General features: G+C 36.4%; 2 protein-coding genes across 2 annotated transcripts in view; both read right to left on the minus strand.

Annotated features, from left to right (window-relative positions):
* Positions 1 to 570: 570 nt before the first annotated feature.
* On the minus strand, positions 571 to 2,908 carry LOC137001082 (uncharacterized). The gene has a single exon (XM_067359086.1). The coding sequence runs from the start codon at positions 2,692 to 2,694 to the stop codon at positions 571 to 573; it is 2,124 nt and encodes a 707-aa protein (XP_067215187.1). The 5' UTR covers positions 2,695 to 2,908.
* Positions 2,909 to 5,094: 2,186 nt separating this feature from the next.
* Positions 5,095 to 12,457, minus strand: part of LOC137001163 (uncharacterized) — a 299,895-nt gene continuing 292,532 nt past the window's right edge. Inside the window, exon 2 of the mRNA XM_067359520.1 lies at positions 5,095 to 9,686. Coding sequence (XP_067215621.1) covers positions 7,618 to 9,444 — 1,827 coding nt within the window. The 5' untranslated portion in view covers positions 9,445 to 9,686 and the 3' untranslated portion in view covers positions 5,095 to 7,617. The remainder of the gene's footprint in view (positions 9,687 to 12,457) is intronic.

Here is a 12,457-nt window from a genome sequence, read left to right on the forward strand (position 1 = left end):
GACTCTCCGTCGTTCTAGGGGCAGGGTGTTCTCTGCCTCGGTCGGGTGTTCCCGGCGTTCGACTTCCGATACCCCTTGCACGAGAGAAGTCTCTCACTGTCTTAGGACACAGCGTACCGGCAACCGTCGTCGACTCAGCAAGGCTCGGATATACGCGGTATCACTTATTTTTTATTACTTTGTTCCGTACCGTACGAAACCGACCGATTAAATAATTTAATTTGTTTATAATTCAGCCAAAAGCGCACCAACGATTTACGCCGTTTATTTTCCGTTCATTATTCATTCGTTCGCAATTAGAATTATACACATGTACCGTCGCAACATTTACTCGTCCAACCGATTACTTATTTACTTCCGATAGTTGTATCCGTCTATACCATTAAGATATTAGATAGTATTAACCGACTACTTATGTACTCAATTATAAATGTTTTCTTTTTACACGCTCTATTGAATAAATATTTTTTTTTTTCTTTAAAATATATTTAATTTGGAGTCTCCCGATAAACCACACGAACGAATTCTGGCAAACCGACGAGTTATTCTGCGTCGTAAAAATCCACTTCGCTAACTACACACCGTCGTAATTCCGCATCGAAAAAATCCGCACACCGTCGAAAATTCCGCATTATTACGCACCGCCCGTGAGGCGTAAAAATACGCAACGTTACAAATTTTACAATTGTCGCGGTAGAGAGGCGCCATGTACTCGTATTGAAACTCGTACAAGCAGGTCTTGGATATGTCGAGGATACACATACCCACGTAGATCGGCTTGTCGAATTTCACTTCGAGTTTTCGCAACTCTACGGCGACTAGATTCTCCGAGAACACGCTTCGGCTGTGAAAATTCGGTTTGGCGATCATAGCCTCCGCTCCGTACCAACCCTCCCACTGTGTAACGAGCCGTACATCCGTATGATTTCGCACATTCTCCATGGTTTTGCCGAAAACCGCGTTGTTCATCAATTTGTATAAATTTTTCTCGAATTCATTACTCGCGAGTGTCCGAAACTGCGTATTTAGTTCGATGTATCCTCGAAGCCATGGAGATTGCGCGAATTGCAGTACGCGGTGAATCTTTGCAATTCGCAGATCATGTAGCACGCATTGCTGCAGATTACGGTAGTGAATGACATAACGCTGCTTATCGTACAGCGTTGCGAGTAACTTGATCTCCCGCTTGCCGGGCAGATTATCGCGCGTCGGGCAGAACGGCAGGTCGGTGTGCGCGTCGTGAAGATTCACCGGATACTCGAGATCGACTTCCAGCACATAACCGGTAGCCGAATCGGATGCAACGGACATTACGGCAAAGCTCGCGACATCATCGACCCATCGAAATTTGGCATAGGGCAACGGTTGACACATTGCCCAGCCGTACAAGTTGTTTACATCATAGTACATTAGGTACGATGACGGTTCCGATGGATCGTACGATGGCATGTATTTGTTGTTGGCGGCGGCGTATCGGTTGGAGCATTGGCTGAGACCGCCGCATATACCGCGCTCGACAAACAGTACCATATCGATGTCTGTGAGCAACTCGAACTTGATGCCCGTGTATTTCAACATAGCGTCCCACGTGTACCCCGGTAATGTGTAATACTGAGCGGGATCTAAACCGTAACTCTTTATACACGTGTTTCGGAAATTTTCGAAAATATCCGCCAACAAAAGAACGTCTGTTTTCAAATACAAATCGCTGTACTGTTCAAGAGTTTCGATCGAAAAAATTTGCCAGACGTTTGTCGCGTGCGCGTAATTGCTCTCGGATACCGTTTCTCCGGTGAGCGAGCTGTAAAACGATTCGCGCGATGGTAGGCTTGTGTCCCGGAGCTTGTCGACGCTGTCGACATACTCGTAGGGAAACACACCTTTCCGAGTAAGCAAATTGAAATGTTTCGCGGATAAATGATTGAATTCCGATCGTGTAATTTTTAATTCGTCCGTTGTCAGATAAGATGCTAATTTTTCAAGACTTGTACTGAGAAATCTAAACGAATCGATAAATCGTAATTTCACGCAAATTTTGGAATTTTCATCCTCCGTATCTTTAACGTTTTTAGTGAATGATATGTAACGTTCTTTCGTCAGCGGTAACAATTTGACGCTGCCTTCGAAAGCATTGGCAACGTCTTTGATTATAAAATGCGCGTCGTAACCGGATAAATTGTGAAATATTACCGGGATAACGTGGGAGTCATTGTAATTTAAATTGCACGATGAGTGCGCGGCACCGCGGTAACGCCCGGTGAGATGACAATGATCGCGCACCCGCGTATCATCCGGTGTAAATGGTTTCTCGCACACGTGGCACGTCGCGGTGCTACGGAATTTTTCCGATTCCTCCCGCGTAAGATCCGCCATGGGGACGACGGTGGTGAGAATCGTTTTCACACGGTGCGCCAAATCGTGGAGTTTGTTGACGAACCACGTCACGCAATCCTCACCGCGATATAACTTAAAACTAGAGAGCGAATTATCGTAAGCGCAACTTACATAATATCCTACGCTAAAGGCTCTGTGATGTTGGTAGGCGTAAGTAGTACCGTCCTGATCCTCCTTTTTCTTGAGCGTACATTCGAGATCGGCGTACACTACAAACGGAACCCGCTCCTTCCTGTTGTAGTTGTTGAACGTCAGCCACTTGTCGTCCTCGCTGGGGAGAACGACGGCGCAGTCGTTCATTTTCCCGCAGTCGATGCTGTGCGCCGATAATTTCTCCTGTGTATAAAAGTAGTGTAGACACCTGTAATAATTTGTATGATTAATAAAGTTTCGAATTATTCTATAAATATGTTTTTACACTCACCGATCGCAAATGTACTTTTTATTTCTGTTCTTGCTCAGTTGTGAGTTCACCAACCGCGGCAGGTTCTTTATGCACACAAAGTGTGCATCGTTGTTTTTACGCACGTAGAGCAGGTTGACGTGCTTCTCTTTTTTATCATCAGTGAGACGCAGAGGGATGATTTTGGAGTCTTCGGTGATGAAGACGTTGACGGAGATGGCGTTCATTTTCTCAAACTTTGATATTTGTGGCAGCGTCACGGGGAACTCGATGTCGCACAGATTCAGCACCGTTGAATAGTGCGGGTACTGCGATACTCTTTCCGGGTACTTTTCCGCTGGATGTAAAGCTGCTACCACTGCCCACGCAAAGCACGCATTATTGTTTGATTTCACGTTGACCACTGCCCTTTTTAACATAACTTTCCGCGGTAACTCGATGTGGCATCCCGCGCGTAGAGGATTCAACTTGTTGACGTTGATTGTTAGGTTCAGGATACGTGACAACGCCCATCCGCTATCACGTTCCTGAAACTCCTTCAGAAATGCCTGTATGACGTCAACCACATGCTTCGTGTACCACTCGTTTAGATCAGATGTTGGATATATCTCTTGATTCTTTGTGGCGATGGTCTTCACGGCAGTCTTGTCGCCCGCGATGAATTCCCCGTTGAACGCGGTGTTAATCTTGACGCTGTTGTGTTCCACCATGACGCCCTGGATCCGTTCGATGACGGTATTTCTTATTTCTTCCAAAAATTCACGAGGATCGATGTATTCGTGATTGACAACCGCACCCGTCAACACACGGTTCCTAAACGCCGTCTCGATCTCCTTCCACGTGTAGCTCTTCTTCTCGTATCCGCCGTATCCAGCACCGATGGGCACAAAACGCTCTTGAATGATCTTCCTCACACCCTCCAGACGCACAATTTGCGCCACCAGAGAGTTCACTACTCCGGTTCGTTGTCTCTTGCGACATTTTTCCCTCAGAGAATCGAGGTACTAGTCGCACTCGTAGTCCCATGGGAGAAACTCTCCCAACGTTTTGATGTTCACTGCTAGTACGGTAAGATCGCGCTCCTTCTCCATTGCGATTGCCTTTGAAGATTCATATTTTTCTCACTTGCTTTATATACCCGCTTGTTGTACACGACACTAATTAAAAATATCGATAATGTCACGCAAATTGAAATCTGGCAACATGGCGCCTAAAAGTGGCTGCCTAAGGGCCTATGATCTAAAAATAGCGATGATGTCACACAAATTGAAATCTGGCAACATGGCGCCTAAAACTTGTGTAAACAATCCTTATCACCCTCTCCATTGTATTTTCTAAAAATAGCGATGATGTAATTCAAACAGGCGCTCTACTTTGATGCGTAGAAAAAACCTGCACGTGCCTGCAAAGGATATAAACAATTCTCGGAACTATAAATCATTTTTGTATAAACAATCCTTATCTCTCTATGACTCATGCTTATATAAACAATCCTTATCTTATCTTTTCCAGGAATTGATGTAATCCGATACCTTCCCCTCACCTCCCTCGTTACTCCCTCCACTCCAAAAGTGCTGACGCAGTGTAATCCGATACCCTTTGTATAAACAATCCTTATCTCTATATGACTCATGTTTATATAAACAATTCTTATCTTATCTCTTCCAGGAATCCTTATCTCTTCCAGGAATTGATGTAATCCGATACCTTCCCCTCTCCCCCTCACCTCCCTCGTCATCCCCTCCACTCCGAAATTACCCCCTCTCCTACAAAACGATGACGTCATTACCCCTTCCCCCTCAGATCCCATGGGTTAGAACCAACATAGCTATACTACTTATGTACTTGTCGAACTAAAAATTGACACAAAAATCGTAAAAAAATATCTAACAAATATCTAAAAATATTTATCAGAACTAAACACACAATACTACTGCTACTGATAGCTACTAGTGCTACTGATAGCTGTCTTAGAGCGACTAAGCCGAAAGGCTTAGCAGCAGTAGTTATTGCAAAAAAAAGTGATACGTTCAAAGCGATGTGTCTCCAAAACACTGAGTAAGAGTGAATAGGTGTATACAAATTCACGTGATTGTCACATGGCAGAATATGGCATCATTCGATGACAATAGTTCATCTAATATGAATGACGATAGTGAAAATTCAAGAATGTCCATCGTTTCTAATAGTTGTGAAACGGAGATGGCTTCTACGAGTTTTGAAAATATAATAAAAACTACATCTGAAGGATCCATAGAGAGAGATAGTTTGGAAGAAGAATACAATAAACGGTCATATTTAGATGGTACATGGTTTGTTCCCGATTTATCAAAATCGACCTCTACTGGGAAAGTTTACGGCATATGCCAGATGTGTAAAGTAGATTTCAATAAACATTCTGTCATAAGTGGAACTTTAAACTCCTCATCTAATTTTAAAACTCATTTGAAGGTAAGATGCTTTGAACTAATTATTTTAATTACATTCATCCTTATTATCTTACTATTATTAATGAAAAATTATGTTGTGTGTCGAAAGACCAATAATAATCTTTTTAGGAAGGTCATTAACCGAGGCCACCTTTCGGGAATTACATTACAAAACTAATTTAAGAATTGTTAATCTATTATATCACTGACGCGAGCACTCGTTCCTAGAAGCCCGAGTGTCACTTGTGTCTCTTTGTCCTTAAAGAATATAACACGTAATAAATGCTTCTCATATTAAACTGTTTTCAGAGAGTACATAGTCAAAAATTGACGGAATTTGAAAATTACTGCTTTGCTAAAAGACAACGCCTTCAAAGTTCTCAGGATAATAAGAAGCGAAGAACCTACTGTGATTTTTCCCAAAAAGAATTCGAAGATAACGTTACAAACTTTATTTTACATAGTTTTGTACCGTATAATACAGTAGAATTAGCGTCATTCAGGAAAATTTTCGATGGTAATTCTGATCTAATTCAATTAAATATAAAGAATACAATCTTGTATGGTCAATTTCAGAATTCGAAATACTTTATGACAGAAATGTGAAATTCGAATTCTGTAATCACGTTTCCTACATAGATAGTGAATTTTGAACTATAAATGTGCATTACAGATATGAATATTCGTAAAGATGGCAAACAACTGCATCATTTATCTGCCCGAACATTACTGCGTAGAATTGAGGAGTCATACGAAAAAAAAAAATGAAAAATATAAAGAGCGAGATTTCAAACGCCAAATATGTGTGTACGACAGCAGATATCTGGAGTAGCCGCAGTCGTCGATTCATTGGTGTGACTGTTCATTGGGTAATTATTAAAGAATTAATATTATTAATCAATGTATACTTGAAACTTGTAACAGTGGTCATTAAATTTGGAACTTATATATGCTTTCATTTAGATTGATGAACAATCTTTCAAAAGGATATCATATGCCATTGCCTGCAAACGATTCCCCGGAAGTCACACACATGATCGAATCGCCATTATTTTGAATGAAATTCATTCAAAATACAATATAACTGGTGAAAAGTTGGTAGCTACTGTCACAGACAATGGTTCCAACTTTGTCAAGGCTTTCAAAAAATTTGGAGTTTATTTAGATGATTCTTTGTTTCATGAAGGTGAGTCGACGTCTAAGAATTTTTTTTAACAATACTTTTAAATCCAAACAATGGAGACATTGATAGATAAATGTGTAAACAAATCGATCTTTAAATAGATAAATGAATAATGTACGGGAGCTAATGATAATATGGATGTTGTAGACTCCATCGAAGCATACGAAGAACAAGATCAAAATGAACATGAATCTGCAGAAATAGTATCTTTTGAAGGAATGTTTCTCCGTTATTACCTCCTCATCAAAGATGTGCTAGCCACACTCTGCATTTAGCTGCAACAACTGATATTTTAAATAGTATCAATTTGCACGAAAATATGAAATTATTGTACGACGATGTAATAAAGAAATGCACGAGTTTGTGGAACTTGACGAGATCTCCAAAAAAATATGAGATCGTGGTCGAAACTTTGGGAGAAGCACTGAAACGACCCGTTGCTACGCGATGGAATTCGTTGTTCGACTGCTTCAAACAACTTATAAAGTTGAAAGACAACCTTCTGATCCTGAATGTTCAAATGGATATTGCAAATCCTTTAACATCGAACGATTTTATGTAATATACACAATTTGGAAAACATGCAAAATGAAAATTTTTCAACTGATTTGTTAAGGAGTTAGTGGCAGTCAGCAGGCTAAAAAAAGCATTTTTTAGCGATTTTTTTTGGAAATTTATTAAAACTTTTAACGAAACAAATTTAAATATATTATAGGATAACTTTTAATAAATGTTCAGAAAAATTTTCAAGTAAAAATATTCCTTTTTTTGGACATAACAGCCGATAACGTGGACGGCCTTTTAAAAAAGGGTGGCTTGCGGTGAGCAAGATTTCTCGGGACTGGATCATCTGAAAGCAAAAATACGGACGGATTTAGAAAATATATTAGTTTTGCGGGTCCCTGATCGAAGGATTTTGAAAAAAGTTAATTAGAAACAAAATGGCGGACATTGAAAGTGAAAAATCTATTTTTACCTAAGAAAAAAAAGTGTTTATTTTCAGAATAAAAAAAAGTATATAAGGAAAAAAAAAATCCTTTGATCAGGGACCCCGCAATTATGTGCAAAAAAAGTCTTTAAAATTTCAGAGCAATAAGCTGAACCGTTTTTCAGCAATCTTGCTCACCGATTTGAAAAATGCCGTTTCGAGAAAAACGCATTTAAAGTTTCAAGTTTGAATTTGGCTGAATTAAAAAATTTTTTTTAACTTACACTGAGTCGTCTATTCCAGGGCCATAGAGAACACCTTCTGCTGACACAGCCGCTTCTAAAATGTCGATCTGTCGTTGGCGGCGGAGCATTCTTCCCTCTCGAGTGTTCTCATGCGCGCGCTTGTTACTGAGCTGTATGCGAGCAGCATCCTCTTTTTCCGCATAATTATGCGCGTTAGGGCCGCAACTAATTCCTATAGTATTCATTATTGTTAGAATCCCTTTCATGCCTTCATTAAATGTACAGGTAGCAATGTATCCCGCGATTTCGACGATCATTAAGCTGGCAGATAACGTTTTTGGAGCTATTTTCCATACTATTTGATTCAAACTTTCGTTATTGTTTTGCGTGAATCCTCCGATGCATCTTTTAAGTAATTTATCTTTACTCAGATCTTTATATATGGGCTTGATAGCTTCCAAAACGTCAGCAGGTAACGGCGTGTAACTCTGTTTGTAAGAGTCAAGTTCGTTAGTCGCCTTAGCGCGCTGATATTCGCACCATGACTCGGCTCCTTCCGGGCACTTGCTGTGTTGAGGGCTTTTGTCAGTTGAGCTGTAATGATAAAACGTAGCCCAAATCGCGTTTTTCATTTTTTCAACTGATTCACAATGTCTACGTATGGCTAAACCGTAATAAACACTTAGTTTATCGATTATTTTTCCGGTAAGCTTTCCTTTACCGCCAAGTCCTTTATTTTTTTTCTTACACTCTCTTAGTCGACTGCCCATTCGTTTCTGGACATGCCCAACGCACTCTTTTTTATTTATCACAGTCTCACCATAAGGAGCTGCATCTATAATGCCTTTGTACGTTTTAGAGTCCCCGTCGCCTATATAATTAACATATTTCACAGCATATTTTTCTTGTGACCGTTTGAATATTTCCGTGATCCCGTCAACTTCCATCTTTCCTGCAGATCCTTGATGGTTTGCAGAACATAAATCTTTGTGTGTTTTGTACCATTCTTCGAATTCTGTAGTATTTGTTCTAGATTTCCAATATTCACACATCTTACAATAACTGCTTTTGACAATTATATCAACAACTTTACCGGTAAAATAGCCAATAATTGAAAAAACACCATATAAAGACGTATATCCGCGTTTATGCCAAGTTCCGTCGCCGGATACAGTTAATTCTGATGTTTCCTCCACATTTTCAGCCTTGCAAGTCTCCGTAATTTCTTCTTTTACGGCTCTTTTCAAAAAAATTCCAGCGGCGGTCTCACAAGCACTATGTATGTCCTTCAATAAAATTAGGTATGTTTTCTTGTCTAAAAAACGCGGCAGATCCATTAATCCACAAAACTTTTGTGCACCTTTAAAACCAACACCTAACATTCTCAGAGCAAATACGAAACGTCTATTAATTACATATGAATGTCCTAAGAATGGGCACGAAGCAATGTATTGTGTAGGGCAATTGTCACACAATACAGCAATTTTAAAACCAAGGCCGCGTGCACTTGCTGTTTGAAATTTCACGTTTCCGTTACACCTTTTACATTTCACCACATTAGCAATTGCAGAAAACACAGTGATGAAATTTAAAATTCTATAATCATTATTATTATCCATTGGCACGGAAATGTCTTCTTGTTTTTTCAATTTTTTAGCCGATGCACTTGAAGCCTTTTGATCGCGCTCCGCCGTTTTTGGATTAAATACGTTTTTTCTCTTTTTTGGTTGAGATTTTTGATTCCTATCTGAGCTTCGGCTATTTCTAGAAATTTTTTGGTTTGAACGTGGCATCGCGTACTCGTAAAATAAATAATATTTAAAATTACAAGACTGCTCTGCTCGAAGTGAGAATAAAATCATACTCTAATGCAAGTATAAACTTGTAAACAAATATAAACAAAAGCAGAGAGCAGCCCGGCGCCGCATCGGCGCCGGGCTACCTCCGACCAGTCTAGAGGAGCAAGTGTTGCAGCTCTATAACTCCGCCCCTTTCAATCGAATTAACTTAAAACTTTCAGGGAATATTCTTGAAATGTGCTACTTTTAGGAAATGGCAAAATTGAAATATCGATTTTTTCAAAGTTACTGACTGCCACTAACCCCTTAATGTGTTATTAATTTTACAGATTCTTAGAGGAGTACGTTAAATGCACTGAGCCAATCGCAGAAGCACTTGATATTCTTCAGGGTGAAGTAGATGTCAGTTTGGCTACTTGCTACCAACAATTATTTCTGCGAAAAATAAATTGCAGAAAATGATCAACGCAGATCTAATTTATTGCGCAGCATTGATAAATCTACTAATAACGAGTTTAGAAAGAAGGTAAAAACAATTTACGATCGATTGCATCAATTATTACCTAGAATATTGAGTGTTACAGACGCGAGAAAGCAAAACTAAGTAATTTTAATTATCAAAAATTAATTATAAACATCAATTTGGAAAAAATTAATTTAATTACGTTCGTATTTCAGTAAATTTAAGATAGACCTTGATAGTTTTTCCTTCCACTGTAGATTTTTGAATTTGTTACAAGTTGTCGAGGAAGGAAAGCAAGCTGCTGTAGCGGCGGCAACTCACCCCAAGTTTAAAATAAGATGGTTGAAATGCCTAAGTAAAACGGCACGAGATAACGCATTGACCGTTTAAAAAAATGGAATAGCGTCATGTTACAATGTTCCATCACAGAATCTGATAGATATTAATCAGATGGACATTAGTAATGACGGGTTTGATTTCGACAATGAAAATGTTGAATCAAACGTTGAAAATATTACAGGGGTTACTGCATGTGAGATTGAATTTCAACGTTTCTGCCAAGAGCAGAAAAACGACATATCAATTTTGCATGCATACCCAATTATTAAATCGGCATTTTTAAAATATAATACTCTGTTGCCATCTTCGGCTCCAGTCGAAAGAATGTTCAGTTTTGCCACCATGTTTGATGCTGCAAAATTTAATCGGCTGACAGATGACAATTTTGAAAAAAGAGTACTGTCAAAAGCAAATTGTATCTTTGGGAGAACGTAAAAAATAAAAATTACTTATACTAAAAATATACTTACATTAATATTGTGCCTCTGTCAATTCTCATCAATTTAATATATTTCTTTATATATCATTCACTAATTTACTTTAGATATTGCATTGAGAGAAGCAATCACTGGATCTTGCAAATTTTTTTTTTTTTTTTTAAACGCAGACTTTTATTCACATTAAACATATTAGTTCATTAAAAACGGAGAAATTATTTTGTTAATTGAACTATTCCTTTATCAGTCACAAAAAGTTCTAATTAATTCAATTAATTTTATTACAAAAATATTTCGTTGAATTTATTCCTTATTTCTCTACGTAATTGCTGCCTTGCGCTGATTATTAATTAACTAAAATAATCAAGAAACAGACCTCGATTATTGAGTAATCAAATAATTGAAATTATTTCCTTCTGATTACCGATTATTCAAGTAATCAAAAATTTTATTTTCTGATTACCGATTGACAAAGTAATCAAATAATTTTCGAGTTTGATTACCGATTAATCGAATAATCAAAAATTTTATTTTCTGATTACCGATTGACAAAGTAATCAAATAATTTTCGATTTTGATTACCGATTAATCGAGTAATCAAAAATTTTATTTTCTGATTACCGATTGACAAAGTAATCAAATAATTTTCGAGTTTGATTACCGATTAATCGAGTAATCAAAAATTTTATTTTCTGATTACTGATTGATAAAGTAATCAAATAATTTTCGAGTTTGATTATTGGTTAATCGAGTAATCGGAAAATATTTTTCTGTGATAAATAATTAATTAAATAATTAAATAATATTAATTTATTATTACTTTTTTGCCGATCTCTGATTGTAACGGACTCAATAAATAATTTTTACAAAATTTTAAAAATATTTTTCATTTAAAAACTTTTAATTAAAAAACAATAATAATATATTTTTATATATATATTTGTAATAATATATTTTGTATATATATTTGTATAATTTCATATATTAAATTTACATTTAATGTGTAAATGTATAAAACCTTTTGTGTAATAATAATTTATATACTTGTATAATTGCAAAACAAAATATGAAATTTACTATCATAACGTAAATTTACGAAATAATTTTATAGAATTACTATAAATATTTTAAAAATTACGTTCTTTTACATTAAAAAAGTTATACTTTATTGAAATTTATATAAATTTTATTGTAGGTATAATAGTATTGTAATATATTGTAATGTTATGTTGTAATGTTTAAAATTTTTAATCTTGCAGATATTAAAAATATTTTATATTTACAAAATATCTGTTAACAATTGTATTATTGCAATTTGGTACTTCTGCAAATTTGAACCATAAGACTGAACAAAAAATAGATAATTATCACATTCCAAAAGTAAATTTTGCATTTTATTTGATTTTTGTTTACAGAGATAATAGTGCTATAGTGCGATAATAAAATTGTTAAGAGATATTCTGTAAGTAAAAAATATTTTTAATATCTATGAGATTAAAAATTTTAATAACATGTAATACACAGTCAACCTTCAAAAATTAAAAAAAAATATATCTTTAGTATAATATCAGTTTTTTGTGCTCTAATTATAAGTTATTGATATAAGATTATACATATAAACAAAAAATAAGTAGTAAAAAGTGAATTTATTTTTTAAAATTATTTATTTTAATTATTACATACGTATGCACCATTAATAATTTTATACAATGTTAATAATATTATAATTATTGTTATAACTGGCTCATAATACATATATATTTGTATTATATACTTATATATTTGTTTAATATACTTGTTTTAATATTATTAAATTAATATAACGCTATTGAAACTG

Source organism: Linepithema humile, chromosome 7 (genome assembly GCF_040581485.1).
Source record: "Linepithema humile isolate Giens D197 chromosome 7, Lhum_UNIL_v1.0, whole genome shotgun sequence".
Lineage (NCBI taxonomy): Eukaryota > Metazoa > Arthropoda > Insecta > Hymenoptera > Formicidae > Linepithema > Linepithema humile.

Bases quoted from the DNA above. Each gene is read 5' to 3' on its own strand.
- LOC137001082 (XM_067359086.1), bottom strand. From the start codon at position 2,694: ATGAACGACTGCGCCGTCGTTCTCCCCAGCGAGGACGACAAGTGGCTG.